The sequence below is a fragment of the Manduca sexta genome, chromosome 1 (genome assembly GCF_014839805.1).
Source record: "Manduca sexta isolate Smith_Timp_Sample1 chromosome 1, JHU_Msex_v1.0, whole genome shotgun sequence".
NCBI lineage: Eukaryota > Metazoa > Arthropoda > Insecta > Lepidoptera > Sphingidae > Manduca > Manduca sexta.
Genome location: NC_051115.1, coordinates 2744469 through 2762070, shown reverse-complemented (window position 1 = coordinate 2762070; position 17602 = coordinate 2744469). Strand labels below are relative to the sequence as shown.

Below are 17602 nucleotides of genomic sequence, written 5' to 3'. Positions count from 1 at the left end.
ATATAAAAGTTAATCCCTATTTCCATTGATTTCGCATCACGCGTGACGGATGGAAATTTCGCTAATTCTTTTTTGTTGTGTTAATTACAAAAGCAAAATTAAGGAAATCATTACTTCTTCTAAAAGAAAATGTTAAGGAAGTTGAGCGGAACATTAGAAAATTTAAGAAAACGATAATATTAATTTTACATAACTATCAGTTTGAAATAACTGTCAGCGATTGACAGAATGCACGCTGCAAATATAGTTCAGTAAATATGGATCGGTTGATTAATTATACCAATTCGACTTCACTATTCATAGTCAATACGGGACAACGTATGTCGAGTCAGCCAGTAATATCCTATTAATATAATAAATCAGAAAGTTTATGAGGATGTATGTATGTTTGTTCCTCTTGCACGAAAAAAGTACTGAACGGATTTGGATGAAACTTTACAGTAATATTGGTTATACATCTGAATAACACATAGGCTACAATTTATAATGATTATGTGGAATTTGGTCATAATAATATAACGATACACATCAAGTAAGTCGAAAAGATATTGCTATCTTAGCGTACGTTGCCTAAACCGTTGGAGTTAGCAAAGATGATGTACCGTAGGATTGTTTGTCTTAAATAGATCTCAATAAAAGTCAACCACAGCATATATCAATCTTCTATGTGGAAGCCACTATGACCACAATAGTGAGCCATAAATATAATTAAATCGGAATCGATTTTCTCAAAATCTATTTAACGGATTTTTTATCTAGTTTCTTATGGCAACAGTTGACCCTGGGAAGGATACTTTCTGTCCCGGGAAAATATTTTGCGGGATTTTTGTCCCGGAAAACTCTTACACGCGGGCGAAGCCGCAAGCAAAAGCTAGTATATATATTATTTTCAGGCACCGGCCTCGTTTACTATTGAAAGGATTTAGGCCTTAGTCCACCACGCTGACCTATTGGGTGGATAGATTTAACATACCCTCGAAATTTTTGGAGAATATCGCAGGTATGCAGGTTTCCTCACGATGTTTCCCTTCACCGTTAACAAGACTTATGATTAAAGCAAATTCCTATTAGTGAATGTATTTTCAAAACTAAACCAATGCGCATGTGTAGGTACTAATAGAGTGTTCAAAAGGTTTATTTAATTGTTTTTTAATATTTAATTTTTATTTCCTTTGGACTTCTCTTATTTCTATTTTACTCCTTTTGTAATAATAAAAACCCGGCTTTATGACTTATGTCAGTCGCTCACTTTTCCTTCTACTACAACCCCCCCAACATGAGGAAACGCTTGTGCCTTTAGTCCCGGCACACAGTTCGGTGTCATCATTGTCTGGCCTTCTCCTCTCCATCCTATAGTTCCTGTTCCTTGCCCCACACTTCCTTCCTCAGATATTTCCCCTGAAACTTTCCTCCAGGCTCCTAGTATCACTAAGAAGAATCCAGTATTCTATTCGCAGGTTATCCCCGCTGATGACTGCGGAGTCCGACTACACAAAAATAGAATTACTATGCCGGCCATTACAAGTATGAATTTCCCCAACCCGCGGCCCCGCACACGTCCCGCTCGCTCCCCACAATTGCTCGGGCAGTACTTGATCTATCAGTTCCAGTAAAATATAGCAGCAAACTAAAAATACATTACAATTTATGTTTAAAGGAGTTGGTACCAACCATATGTAAGCAATTTTGTTTCCGTATTTGATATTGATACAAGTGCAAACTTTGGTGAATTTCAAATAATGCATCGGTATAAAAGACGCGGCAACAATCGAGGGATCATTCAAGTCATCGGCAAGAAAACAACCAACATGAACCGCGTACTCCTCACTCTGGCTCTGTTCGCTCTGGTAAGTCAAATTTATATCTTAAAAGCAACTTCTGTTATTACCTGGCATTACCTCAGTCGAGGGATCAATTTTAAATCCATCGGCTATCATCTCAAAGTGTTCTCCGATGAAGGAGTAGAACATAAGAGCTCCCGGTACATAGCCTACAATAAGAAATGTCCCAAGTTCTTCATTATCATCATCTACAACACTGCCGTGCGAAACTCAAAAGCGGTATCTCAAAATAAAATCAAAATCTTGTTTTTAAAATCGTCAGATAGTTAGAAATACCCATCCAATGAACTTACCTAAATAACCGTATTTTGTTTGGAACTTGTTACAAAATTAAAAGAGTTTCTCTATCTCAGTTTTACATACAAAACTATATTTACAAAATTTCGATTATTTAGAAATAAGGTTTCTTGGGGATCAATGATCTACAAAAGTCCACTGTTGAACACAGGCCCCTAAACATTTCCATATTAGCCTGTTAGAAGCGACTTGTTTTTGCGAGTTTCAGCGATCTTCGCTTTCCCTAAAGTCACTAGATGAATATTATATCATTATAACTTTTTTTATTACTTTGAATGTCGAGACGATCATGCCGTTCGCCTGATGGTAAGCGATACGATCCATAAACAGTAGAAACAACACCTTGAATTACAAAATATTGTTTGGTATTCCACTGCGCTCGCCATCCTGAGAAAAACATTGTAACCATTGTTAAATAGAAACATACAAACAGGATTAATACATTTTTTTAAAGCTATGGTTTACAATAGCAACCTTATCGCTACAAGGGAACTCTTCCAGGCATCCTGAGACATGAGATGTTAAGTCTTATGTCCAGTAGTTACACTGGCTAAAATGTTCAAACCGGAACACAACAGACTACACACTGCTTGTCAGAAATAGACATTGCGATGGTACCTACCTAGGACTCTCACATATAACAGAGCAACCACCAGGAATATAATATCAGCCCTCTACGAGTATTATATACTGTCCCACTGTTGGGCACGGGTCTCCTCTACTACTGAGAGGGATTAGGCCTTAGTCCACCACGCTGTAGTGCGGATTGGTAGACTTTACACACCCTCGAAAATTCCTGTAGAAAATGTTTCAGGTGTGCAGATTTCCTCACGATGTTTTCGTTCACCGATAAAGCAAGCGATAATTCACAAAGAATACACACATAATTTTTAGAAAAGTCAGAAGCCTTTGGGATTTGAACCTGCGGACATTCGTGTCGGCAGTCCGTTCCACACCCAACTAGGCTTTCGCCGCTTTTTTTACCACCAACTATAACTTTATAAAAACTGGGAGGCCTGGATATTGTAACAACACCTTTATGGCAATAGACCGGTCTTCCACTCGTTAAATCTCTACTTACACCTTCGGGAATAGAAACAGTAACTAATTCTAGTTTTTTTTTTTTATTTCAGCTCGCCTCGGTCGCATACGCCAAATCCGTATTAGGATTAGACGCCAACCTTTTAGGTAAGAAACTTTGTGATAAAATTCAGAAGTTATAGCTAACTTCTTCATGCACTGTTAAAGTAAAAGTAACGGTTAAAGGAAAAGCAATAATTGCAGCAATAGTAATAACTATAAATGATACTATCAATGAAGAAATTGACCCTTACAGCCAATCAATAATTATTTATTTATTCTTAAGTTACACTTATACTACTTTCTTGTTCCATTTTTTTCACTAAATACAGTACTCAATAGTTTTAATTTATCTTAGTCCGCTCTTTAAGTAATTAAATAGTATAAGGGCGCCAAGTTTAGGAATACAATCTAGTTTTATGTTTGTATATTGTATAATTAGGTATAGTTTTTGATTGTATTCTGTTTTGCGTCTTAGTTTAATAAAAAAAACAATAGTTTTGCCACAAGGGCGCCTTCTTTTATATTAAGGTTGCCACCGTTTATTTATAGATAATTTTTCCAACATCGAGTAATAGCAGATACAGAACAAGAATAGTCTAAAAAATCAAGTAATCAAAATACTCCATTATGAAAAAAATAACCCAGGGTGCCTTGATAAAGTGTATAAAGAGGACATTGGCTCGATATACTACTTACTAAGCGTGTAGACAATTACCTTCATTGTTAAAAAAAAAAGTTAAACAACATAGTTAGTTATAAAGTGGACATCAAGACAAAATTTATGCTCCAAAAGTAATTACCAATACATTTCAAATAAGCCGCAGTCTTATTTGAAATGTGTGACAAGATGTCACAGAGTCTTTAGATATTAATATTAAAATAAAATATTTACAGAAAATATACAAATATGAAAAATAAAAGTATTTTACGTTAGTGTTTTGCTATTTTACAAAAGATTGAAACAGCGCATGACCGCAAAATTTTGTATGACTATCTTGCCAATAGGAAACCCGCTTATGCTTGATTTAGTTCATAGTTCTATATTTAATGGTAAATAATACGTAAAAGAAGCACTCCTGCGAAAACGGCATAAAAATTGTCTAAAAATTGAGCTAGTAATTCATACTTCAAATATTGTAACGTGCAGAAGTGGGCGCGTTGTGAGGATATCGTTTCATCTCTTTCTTTCGCACGTGTCGTAATTCCCGATGACGTCAAATGTGGGTATTTCGCCTCTTTTCTGTTTCTTGCTAAATACCACTTACAGCGAAATTCAAAGATTTATAACTTGTTAATTTTTTACCGGATTTTAATAATTCCTGTTATAATTTATATAACGTAAATATTTGATAATAGTAAAGAACAAAAATTAGTCCGGTACCCTATTACCAATTTATCCGCTCTATATAATCTTAGAACTTTTTGTTTTGACTCAAGAATATAAATAATAATATTATATTTCACATACTGTTTAATGGTTCAAAGTGTGTTCACAAGCATAGGCGCCACTATAGGTACTACGTAATATAATTCAGTATTTTTCCAAATTAAAATTGCGCACGTATTCTGCAAATGCTTTATTACAAAAAAACCTATTATTGATAGTTGCCATTGTTGCAGATTTATTTAATGACTTATGGTTTTTTGTAATTTATATCTGTAATTTACAAGCAACTTTTAGAGCTGCGGGCCTCGACGCAACACGACGCCAAATGTTATAAAATGAAGGGATGAAATGTTTTATAATTCGTGTTTTATGTTTTAGGTATTTTGGGTTTGAATTTAGATCTCCTTCCCGGTGTCGGACAAAACTACGCGGGTAATGCTCAAGTTGCCGGTGGAAACGTTCCTAACGTGCCAACAAATAATGTTGCCTAAATGATAGAAATAAAGGAAATCTAAAAAGGAACAACTATTGAAGAGTTATTACAATTAATGGTAACTCTTGCTTCTTCATGGACTATGTTACTTCGTATCTACGATTATAATTTTGCAATTTATTCTTGTTTTTTATTTGCTTTTATATCCTTATTCATCATGGACACGAGAGGAGATAAAATTATCTCAATCTTCTGCAATATTTTTGAAGCACAGAACTTGATGGTAAGCAGTGTGGGATCCAAGTAAAGTAACGATATACACTGTCCCACTGCTGCACGGGCCTCCTCTACTACTGAGAGGGATTAGGCCTTAGTCCACCACGCTGTAGGATTGGTAGACTTCACACACCCTCAAAATCCCTATAAATAATTTCTCAAGTAAGCAAGTTTCTCACGATATTTTCCTTTGCCGGAAAAGCAAGCGATAATTCACAAAGAATACGTACATAATTTAAGAAAAGTAAGAAGTGTGTTTGAGTTTTGAACCTGCAGAAATTCAACGCAGCAGTTCCACACCCAAGTAGGCTATCGCCGTTTTTACAATACATAACATACATATATATTATTACGCTTCTATCACATAGAAGAAACTGGATTGCCACTTTGCACAATTCTGGCATACTTCTCTCGCTTCCTCTTCATCAATCATGCATCCCCGCCGGTTCAGGGTATGACCTGGCCTTTACTAGCAATATCATCTGACATTCGAAGGTTCGGTGCGGGCGACCCCTACTGGCTTTTCCATCCATATTCCCCTTATATATGGTCGCCACGTTTAGTTATAGGGAGGTTATGCAGCTACGCACTACATGTTTATGGATAGATGGCATAAACTGAAAAGACGAGTCCTAGAGTCGAGACCGCGTCTCGGTAAGCGTAGCGTAGGACGAGCTCCGACCAGGGCCGTAGCTAGGGGGGGCATTGTGGGGCAATGCCCTACCTTAAAATACTAATGCCCTACCTTAATAATCAACTAAATTGTACATTATTACTCAATGAAAATATATGGAGCAGCGGGTTTTTTTATTTTACTATTTGGAAGTTGGTCCCATAGTAAGAGTTGTTCGTATTGATGGGTGAAATGACCCTCTTTCGAGATTTAAGGGAATTTTGTTACAATCTGTATATTACCTTAACAATTACGTAAGTATTAACCTTTTTTCTTGCTCACGTTCACAAGTCGAGACTAACAAAACCAAAATTCGATTGAGCAGATCAGATCTAGAAATATTTTTATTTCCGCCCGGCTTGTAATAACAACTGCCCTACCTTAAATTCAAATCTAGCTACGGCCCTGCCTCCGACCCGCTGATTCGACGACATTCGCAGGATCACAGGACGCTGGATGAGGAGAGCGGAGGACCGAGCAACGTGGCGCGCTCTAGGGAGGCCTATGTTCAGCAGTGGACAGTTGTAGGCTGATAAGATGAGATATACTCGCCAGTCGACACAGTTAATGCGATCTGTTTGTTGCTGGTCCTGCAACTCGCTCACGTGCGCTAACATGGTGGGTTTAAATCGTGGTGCTGATCGCTATCCAAATGGACACGAAACCTTACCACTACACAAGCCTGGTTTGGAGTTAAAATAAAACTACACACATCACGCATTTATCCCCGAAAGGGTATGCAGAGGCGCAACCAAGACACCCACTTTTTGCCAGTGTGTTCCGTCCCATGATAGGGGGCGAGCCTATCGCCATATCAGGGACAAATTCCATACTCCGGGACATTGAGCAGAAAAACCCAAATATCACTTTGCCCGATCCGGAATTCTAATCCAGGGCCTCAGAGCGCTGTCGTACCGGGCATGCAGTACAACTACGCCACCGAAGCAGTCTAAAAAAAATACTACTAATTGATGTTATCGGATTTTGCCTTGGTGGCGTAGTTGTAATTATACACAGTACAAGTAGGACTACCGCTATGAGATCCCGGGTGGACTAAAATAATTGTGAATGAGTTTTCTTCGTAAATTTACTCAGTCGGATCTCGGAGTTAGGAAGTTTTCGATGTGATATCCCCGTGCCTCTGCACATGAAGCCTTTGGTCCCGTGTTTCTCTCTAGTTATGTCTGCCGTCTCACCGGACTATGAGAAGGAACAGAGAGTTCTTGTGTATTGCACACACTTGTGCACTATAATATCTCCTGCGTATTTGGCAGATCTTGTTTGAGATTGGCCACCGTGACCGAAATATCAGTTAAGAATAAAGATTGTTGTTTAATTTTACTTTCGAAGTTTCTAAAGTGTATATTGTTTGAGGCGGACTGAAGTGTTAGTCGTCAATTGCGAACTCTGCCTACATTTTAAAAATAAAAAACACTTGTTGCTGACGGTCTGATCTATGCATAAGGAACTCACAGTATCTTGATTTATTTAATTAGATCCGCCAGCGATTCACAATAATCATTGACCAATATTAAACCTGCATACCAGGGAACTATTCTATAGGAATTTCGAAGGTGTGTGAAGTCTACCAATCCGCACTACAGCGTGGTGGACTAAGGCCTAATCCCTCTAAGTAGTAAAGGAGGCCCGTGCAGCAGCGGGACAGTATAATACAGGGCTGATATTATTATACACAAGCTGATCCCAGAACGTGATACACAGGGCCACTGGCGTGTTTTAACACCTTTTTTACGGTGGTCGCTATCCGGGCGTATATAAAAGACTACAAAAAAAAACTACGTCACAGAAGTTCCTGTTGGAACTTTAAGTATACTAACTCGTGCTTGTAGACGAATTTATTCGTCTCGTGTTATAATTTTCGATTTAGTTTAAACGAGGTAGTAAATCCGAACGCAATAAATATTTTATATACAACTTCCGTATCAGTAGCATGTTTAGATTTACTTGGATATTGTTTTTACGTAAGTGTTTTACTTGTGTTCAAGTTTGAGGGATATTGTAACTAGCGTAATTATCGGGCATTGTGGGACTTCACATCTCTTGTCTGAGGCAGTAGCGGCACTGTAATAACAATGCTTTGTCTCATATGTGAGAGTCCACCTGGGTAGGTACCACCGCAATGTCTATTGCCGCCAAGCAGCAGTGTGTAGTCGCTGTTGTGTTCCGATTTGAAGAATATTGTAGCCAGTGCAACTACTTGACATAAGACTTAACATCTCATATCTTGGCGAGCGCAGTGGAATACCAAACAATACTTTGTAATTCAAGGTGTTGGTGTTTTTACTGTTTATGGATCGTATCGCTAACCATCAGGCGAACGGCAAGCTCGTCTCGTCATTCAAAGTAATAAAATATGCTTTGTAATTCAAAGTTGAGGATGCGTTAGTATTAGCGTAGTTATATTTTAGTTTATGTCGTTTATTCTTAGACGATCGGCTCTTTTTTATGGCATATGTTGTTGTACATTAATTGTTCTACACGTCTTTTTATACCAAAATTATATTGTTTTCCAGTACTACCAACATTCCAAGCAGTGAACGTCAAAATCGACGGCATCATAGATTTGGGACCAAACTGGAATTATAAATACACATTGCAGACAGTCAAACATAATGATAGATTAAAATCATTCACACATCTTGAAAAAAGGTCTAGAGACGAAACAAATAGGATGAAGTTAGTCGACCAAAGTTTTTACGCCACAGATAATATTAGTGTGCCAACTGAGAAGTATAACTCTAAGAACGAAACATCCAATGCTTTCTACACGAATGCACATAAAATTAAAGACGACAAAGCTAATGAATTTCTCAAACATGTGTATAAACAATCATTGTCCGTTTTCGATTCCTTGAAGGAAAAAGTAAACGACTACAATTTAAAACGGCGTATTGACGCAATATCAAAAACTTACGATACACAATTCCTTAAATTCATCGTCGAAACACAAAATCAAACTATAAAAACTCGGCACGGAACCCAAAAAGTAATTTTAAACGCTATCGATGTTTCGAATGGTTTATTGAATAGGTTAGTTAGTTTCATGTTAGCAGATTTGGCTAAGAAGGATTTGTTACGAAACAAAATGGCGGTCAATATCGTAGAAAAAGAAGTGAAAGATGTTATTCAAATGGAATTGAAACATGCGTGCATTAAGTTCGGTGTTTGCCGCACGGATAATACCTTTAGTAAATTTGTCACTGATGTGTTGACGATTATACTAACAAACAATGATGTGAAATTAAAACAAGCAACGGATGCTTTCACAGAAACCTTTAAAAATAATGAATATAGTGCTATTATGTCGGATGACTCGACGAAAATATTTTACCAAGGAATCCAAAAGGCAGAGAGCTACGACATTGATAGATTACGCCCTTTTCTGATAATAATAAGAAACATTATAGCAAATAAACATAAACCATTTATAGTTACAGGACATATAGACAAAAGGATAAACAAAACTATAGCTTTTATGAACATGGTTGATATATTCGATAAGAATCTACCAGGGAACGAGATGAATTCGTTAGAATGGAATGATATTAAAAATAGTTTGACTGAATGGAGTGACGGTAAACGGAACGACATAGTCGACATATCGCAAACTTTAATCGATTATGTGAAAAAATCGATAGATAGAATGGACAGTGAATCCGTAAAAAATATTAACAATTATATAAATTATATTTTATTACATTAATAAAGTTAAAAATATTTAAAGAGTATTGTTAGTATCACTCCCCGATGAAACGCCTTCCCGAATGTGGAAGGTTCGACGATGGAACGTTCTCGAAAAATCTCGATGTTTCTAGAATATCGTGGAAACCAGATAACATTTATTTGACTAGAGAGTTCCCTACCATTCCGGATATTTCGAGAATGTTCCACATACACCCATGGTAATGCAGCTGGGTATGAAATGGGCGTGCGCGGCCGTCGCAAGTCAGTCTTATTTGCAACGCGATCAAGAGCGATAACTACAAGTGACTTCGAAGCGAATACCGTGGGTTGTGTATAACCACGTAATGTGTGACTATGTGTATTTGAGTGCTTTACCACTTCAAGTGGTAATAAAATTTACGTGTTATTGTGTTTGTGTTAGGTAATAAGATCGTTTTATGTTTTTCTAAGTAAGTACATCGTGAGGAAACCTGCATACCTGGGAAATTCTTCATAGGAATTTTCGAAGGTGTGTGAAGTCTACCAATCCGCACTGGGCCAACGTGGTGGACTAAGGAATAATCCCTCTCAGTAGTAGAGGAGGCCCGTGCCCAACAGTGGAACAGTATATAATACAGGGCTGATATTATATTATAAGTAAGTACAATCGGTATTAACAAATATACCGAAACAAAGAACATAATTACAGTAACAACTCCTCCCGAGGCAATTCTTGTGCGCTCAGTCTCTATACCAAATGCACGCCCGTACGGGGGGACATTGTCGCGGCCCTAAGCACACAGTTAAGTGTGTATACCTCATAGTTGCCAATTCACATTAAGGCCTATAAGGGCTCGCGAACCTTTCCTAACCTTATCCCCTCCTCCTATGCTGAAAGGTTTCCTTATCCTTCCCACTTTCTTCCCAATTATTCCCTCCTAGCTTTCCTCCAGGGTCCTTCAGTCGCTAAGCCGGTGGATTGTAGCATCCCATTCGCAGGTTTCCCCCGGTATTAACTGCGGGGTCCAAAACACAAAAATAAACAAGGCTTAAACCCGAAAATAAGAATATAACCTAAAAGATGCTTTATTAAATTAATAAACATTCTTCATATCAACGTAAAGTTTGACTGAATCAAGCAAACTTGTCAGGACGTTGTCAGACGCTTTCAGTCTGTCAAAAAGTTCTAGAACTTTCCTGTCATCCCACAGATGTTTGTTTTCATCCATTTCATCCTTCATTTTTTTCAAATTAATCTCCAAAGTGTCAATGTTTGCCACAATGTACCCAATTTTGAAATAATTGTTGTCGACATAGGTTTTTTTTAATATGTTAAGAGGCTCGATTTTCTTATCTATTTCTTTGAATGCTTCGTCTAAGTAGAAAAGTAGTTTGGTTTTTACATCATTCGGTGTGTCCACAATTGACATGTACCTCCGTCCGCCTTCAGTTTTGTTGTCAGTTTTTACGTCATTATCAACTTTAGTAGAATTAACGTCTCTCTTCCTCCTTTGTTTCGGACGATTTGGGACTTTCATTACCAAATAAGCGTTGTTCGATTTCATAATGGTCTTTAGTTCTTCAATATTGTCATTCAATATTGACAGGTGATGAATGATGTCCTCCAACTTCTGTTCAGTGCAATTTGGTTTTACTTCTTTTACAACCGTTGGTTTTTTATTGGACATGGCATCTTCAAACCATTTAGCAAAATTAAGTCTGGACGGTTGGTCTTTTTTTGTCTTATCAAAATTGCTGTCAGTATTTTCGTCGTGCAAAACTGCCAGGATTTCGTCAGGGAGTTGAGGTTTGTAGTCACTTGGAAAGAGACTACTGTAGTCTAAATCAGCAGGCATGAGACTAGGCTCTTGCATATAATTATGTCTCGGTTTTTTTAAATCTTTTTCCAGATTCCTTGCTATGGCAACTTGTATTATGCCTGTAAATAAACAATATTTTTATTGATTACTAACTGATCCCACAAACGTTGTTCTGTCTTAACTATGAATATTGAATTCGAATTGGTATTATTAATAAAAAAATATTACTCAAAAACATACCCCCTTATTCTTAGACGTTATTTATCTAAGGACGGAGCATTGCTGTGATAACAAGTCTGTTTCTCAGTGCTGACGGCATGGCAGCCTTCGCAGTACGTAGACATAGAGCCGTTGTGATTGGCTAACATTGAGATACAACTTCAATCTAATTGGCTGTCAGATGAACAAAGCTGAACAAACAGCAAGCTGTCAGATAAACAAAGCTGAGTTGGTATAACAGGGCCCTTATTCTGTATGATAGTGTAAACGCGTAACGCGGCCGTGTCATGTTATCTTCGAGAAATGTGCGTGGAATGGTATTCTTTAAGTCAAATTTCTATAGTCCTAAACATGATCCGTTGTGTTACGTGCTTGTTACGCACTGTCAAAATAACGTGCGGGATAGAGAATAAGGCGCCAGCAATGTTCTGTCCTTAGAAAAATCACGTCTATGAATAAGAGGGATAGTGTTTATTATTGTAATGTTCTACGATTCACGCATTCTGTCAATCGCTGACAGTTATTTCAAACAAATGACAGTTACGTAAAATTTATTTTGACGTTATTTTAAAATTTCCTAATGTTCCGCTCAACTTCTTAATTTTTTTCTTTCATAAGAACCTTCTGACAATAATTAACACAAGAAAAAAAAATGAGAAATTCTTCCATCAGCTCACGCGTGTTGCGATGACCAAGGGAAATAGAAATTCATTTATATATATCGACGGTTGGTATCGATCGGACATTAAATTTCATACGTATTTAAATCAGCACTTTTTTTATATGTTTTTTTAAACTAGTTAAAATTTTTCTAAAAAAAAAATATTGCTTAATTCAATAAGCTAGCAATTAAGCAAAAGTAATTTTGAGCATCTATTAACAATGATATATCACTCGTTTATCTCCAAGGAAGGCTAAGGTGTAACCAGAGGACCTAATTCTTGCCGCCAGTTCCATATAATACAGGGAAAGCCTATCGCAATATCAGACTTACATTTAAAATCTAGGTTTACATTGACTAGTAAACTCAATATCACCAACCCGAGATTCGTACCCGAGATCTGAGAGGTGGTCGTATGCGATACAACCTCGCCACCGCACTCTGTTCTTATAATCTATACTATTATATAAAGCTGAAGAGTTTGAACGCGCTAATCTCAGGAACTACTGGTACGAATTTTAAAATTATTTTAGTGTTTGATAGCTCATTTATCGAGGAAGGCTATTGGCTATATACCATCACGCTATGACCAGTAGGAGCGGAGCATAAATTAAAAATATTACGTTCCGTTGCGTGCCCTGCGGAAACTCCACGGATTTCGATCAAACTTGGTAGGGAGATAGTTTAGGACCCTGTGAAGGAAACAGTCTACTATTTATCCCAGGAAATGGTTATATGAGGGCGAAGCCGCGCGCAAAAGCTAGTGTCCCAATGTTGGGCAAAAAATCTCGAAACCCATGATTTAATATTAACTTGAATACTCACATAATATTATTAACATTTTGACCGTCTGTGTCGCCTAAAGAAAATCTTCTACGCATAAAATATAAATCGCAAATATGTGAACAAAAACCAATTAACAATTCTGTGTTTAACACATTTTTAATTTAAAAAGACATCGTCATGCATTAATCAATTGGTAGATTTCATGTTTTTGAAGTGAAACTTCTTTAGAATCGTGATTTGAAACTCGATGTAACAAATTGTATCACGATATTTGGCAAAGGAACAACGTTCAACCAGCCTGCATGCTATATTTTGCATCCTTTAATTATTTTGTTAGGATGTATTTATTTAAATTCGTGTTTGCGCCTGCGTATTCACTCAAATAACAAATAATTTTACATATTTCACTAATATTTTTTATTCTCATCCAAGTTTGCACTTAGACTACCGTCTATATATTAGGAGCGCCGCTCCGTACGCAGCCACAAGCATCAATATTGACATCATACTAAAATCAGTTTGAATGGATAACAGTTCAATTCAGCTGAACGTAGTACATATTATATCGATGTGCTTAGTTAAAACACAAATTTACTCGATCAGCTGTAAGTCAAAACTCGCCATCTTGCCTCTTAAAAAAATATGTTTTTGACAGCTAATTAAGCAATTCTTAATCACCTAAACAAGTTTATAAGTAAGACTAATCATGTTTTTGTTTTTGTGTTTAAGAAATTTCTAGTAGATAGCTGAACAGGTTATAACAGTGACGTTTTGGTTGCCATTTTAGTTCAAATTTTGAATAAATAGTTACTATGGACGTGCGTATCTATATACGTCGAGATGTTAATTATGTCCAGTAGTTACACTGACTACAATGTTCAAACCGGAACACAAGTGACTACACACTGCTTGACAGAAATACATTGCGGTGGTACCTACCCAGGCGGAGTCTCACATATGAGAGACCTACCACCAGTATGATCAATCATGGCACAGCATGTCATGTACCGTTTCATTCCACGGATTGCCGCGCCGTGTCAGTTTGTCCAGCGTGGCTGTGCTCGGCGCGGGTCAAGGAAAGGGCGCCTTCAAATTATGTACCCAACATTTTTTTCTTTATAAGCGGCGATAGCCTAGTTGGTTGCGGAACGGACTGCCGAGACGAATGTCCGCAGTTTCAAATCCCAAACACACCTCTGACTTTTCTAAAATTATGTGTGTATTCTTTGTAAATTATCGCTTGCTTTAACGGTGAAGGAAAACATCGTGACGAAGCCTGCATACCTGAGAAACTCTACAGGAATTTTGAGGGTGTGTGAAGTCTACCAATCCGCACTACAAGGTGGTGGACTAAGGCCTAATGCCTCTCAGTAGTAGAGGAGGCCCGTGCCCAACAGTGGGACAGTATATAATACAGGGCTGATATTATTGCTTTTCTTTAACGTATGTGGTTTCTTTAAAACGCAATGTCAAAATGACCCTGTAAAAAGCTGAAGAGTTTGTTTACATGATAATAAATCTAATACCATATTTCAAAGCATTCTCATTGGACGTACAACCCTGTAAAAAATAAAACAAATTACATTTCAATTTATTTATTATTCATAGCGACATTACATGAGCTAATATAATCATGACTATTTCTTATATAAAATTAAATTAATACAATTATTATAAAGCTATAAACCATATTAAAAATATGAAAGCGGGCCACTTTTTACTTCTTCTGGTATCTCATGTGACTCCTGGGTACCACCGCAATGTCTATTTCTGTCAAGCAGTGTGTACTCACTGTTGTGTTCCGGTTTGAACATTGTAGCCAGTGTAACTACTGGACATAATAATTAACATCTCATGTCTCAGACGAGCGCAGTGGAATATCAAACAATACTTTGTAGTTCAAGGTGTTAAAATCTCATATTAATATCCTACTAATATTATAAATGCGAAAGTTTGTGAGGATGGATCTGTTTGTTCCTCTTTCACGAAAAAACTACTGAACGAATTTGGATGAAACTTTACAGTAATATTGGTTATACATCAGAACAATACATATGCCACAAATTATAATGATTTTGAGTAATTTTGTTATAATATAACGATACATATTATCAAGTACCTAAGTCGGAAAAAAATGTATCTCGGACTTCTTCACGCAGGCGAAGCCGCCAGCAAAAGCTAGTTATTCATATATTAGATCATTGTTTACGTAAATTTGATGTTAACTACCTTTTTTCATGTTTTTTTTTTCGTGAAACACCGTTTTTTTCATCGAATTACTCTCCAAAAACCATACATAGCTATAAGATTTAATAAGTGGACCGCTTTGGGTTCGATATTAGCTTTTTCTTACCTACACATCTTTATTGTAATTTTAAATCAACGGTTTGACTGAAACATGGTCAAAGTGGTTTTAAACTGTTCTACTTACATTTTCTATCTACGAGGTGAAATATAAGGGGTGGTCCATTAATCACGTGATATTGTTAGTGACTTTTTAATCCCCTCCTCTGGTGATATGTAGTGAGGTTTAAGAACACCCTTTCCCCCGTACCCAAATAACATCCACGTGAAATCTCATTACATGTCCCCGTCCCCCTCCTTATGCTTTTTCGTGATTTCGTTTCAGACCCTTAAATCCTCACGTAGTTAATGGACGAGCCCTAAAAATAAATTAATTATAGATTGAACTAAAAAGGGAGAGAAAAGCATGGCGGAGTTTAACAGCCGTTAACAATAAATATCAGCCCTGTATTATATACTGTCCCACTGCACGGACCTCCTCTACTACTGAGAGATTAGGCCTTAGTCCATCACGCTGTAGTGCGGGCAGACTTCACACACCCTCGAAATTCCTATAGAGAATCACAGGTATGCAAATTTCCTCACGATGTTTTACCTTAAACTGATTTTGAAAATAGCAACACTAATTCTTGCCCGTTCTCTGGTGAGAACTGCTCGAACTGGTGGTAGAGTTAATATTGACGGAATCTAAATAATATATAACATTTTACGGATTCAAATAAATCATTTCATATCTTGATATGCATGCATTTCTGATATACGTATTCTTTGTGAATTATCGCTTGCTTCAACGGTGAAGGAAAAGGAAACCTGCATACCTGAGTTCTTCAATGAATTTCGAGGGTATGTTAAGTCTTTGCACTACAGTGTGGTAGACGAAAAACTCTCAGTCGTAGAGGCGATCAGTGCCCAACAGTGGGCAGTATAAACGGTCATTTTGACATTGCGTTACTAAATGAAACCGCATACTTATCTACTTGGAAATAACAGTACAATAAGTTACTTGAGCCGTAAATTTAAAATGAAAAAGTGTAAGTTTCGAACAAAATAAATATTAATAAAAAGTAATTTTAATTTTACGCGCCCTAATGCCATTACTACTACTAAGAGAATTCGTTGCAGCGACATCACACTTTCAGTCCGAAATACTTACACACGCCTATTCGCATTATACTACAAAATAACCCAAATCAGAAAACTAAAACCAGGATTTTTGGTGAAAGCATCCGTTATTAATGGATGATTTTTGGCACAATGTCAGCAAAGGTGAAGACGAGTATGTGGTTTCATTAAGTAACGCAATATCAAAATGTCTCTGTATAAATAAACTTTTCAATATTAACATGTTTTGACAAATAATATAATGCAGTATATTACAATGGTGTGGTTCTAGAACTAGACAACCCCAACATTGTTTTTTTTTTAATATTTCCTAGAACTTATTCCTTTTACTACTTTGTATGCAGATAAGAAAAATAGTAATAAACTGCTTAAATAGTTATTAGTAAAAGAATCATTCATATTGACTTCATTGCACTTACTTTACTGGTGGTGGGCCTCTCATATGTGAATCTTGGTATGTTTTGTATTGCTTTGAATGACGAGACGAGCTTGCCGTTCAATGGTAAGCGATACGATCCATAAACAGTAGAAACAACACCTTGAATTACAAAGTATTTGGTATTCAGTGCTCGTCTAAGACACGAGATGTTAATTAATCCATAAAGCATCGGAATGTTTGCCGGCAAACATGACAGCTACATGACATTTACATGTGTCACGGGAATATAACCTTACATACTACATAATAAGGTGACACGCGTAATGTCATATAGCTGTCATGTTTGCCGGCAAACATTCTGATGCTTTAAGTGATAAGCCCAGTAGTTACACTGGCTACAATGTTCAAACCTACAACAGTGACTACACACTGCTTGACAGAAATAGACATTGCGGTGATCAACGTGAGCCACTATGGCGGGTTTTAACACCTTGTGTACGCTATCTGGGCGGATATAAAATATATCCTACCAACAAATTGCACGGGGATTTTATAACGTTCACTCTATTTCACACCGAAGACCTATTGCCCCGTTTTGCTAAGGAGCCGTTCAAGTATTACGTAACGCAATTTTGTG

General features: G+C 37.0%; 2 protein-coding genes across 3 annotated transcripts; one reads left to right on the top strand and one right to left on the bottom strand.

The window, feature by feature from the left end:
- Positions 1-7851: 7851 nt before the first annotated feature.
- Positions 7852-9737, top strand: LOC115447686. 2 transcript variants are annotated; one of them, XM_030174874.2, is made up of 2 exons: positions 7852-7972; positions 8525-9737. In XM_030174874.2, exons 1-2 carry the CDS (start codon positions 7942-7944, stop codon positions 9712-9714), a joined length of 1221 nt encoding a protein of 406 aa, XP_030030734.2. In that variant the 5' UTR covers positions 7852-7941; the 3' UTR covers positions 9715-9737. The 2 variants fall into 2 exon arrangements, with proteins under 2 accessions (XP_030030734.2, XP_030030735.2); XM_030174875.2 differs by lacking the exon at positions 7852-7972 and adding an exon at positions 7980-8115.
- Positions 9738-10723: 986 nt separating this feature from the next.
- Positions 10724-13386, bottom strand: LOC115447687. Its single transcript, XM_030174876.2, has 2 exons — positions 13200-13386; positions 10724-11613 (listed from the first exon to the last, which is right to left on the bottom strand). The coding sequence occupies exons 1-2, from the start codon at positions 13213-13215 to the stop codon at positions 10769-10771; spliced, it is 861 nt and encodes a 286-aa protein (XP_030030736.2). The 5' UTR covers positions 13216-13386; the 3' UTR covers positions 10724-10768.
- Positions 13387-17602: the final 4216 nt, after the last annotated feature.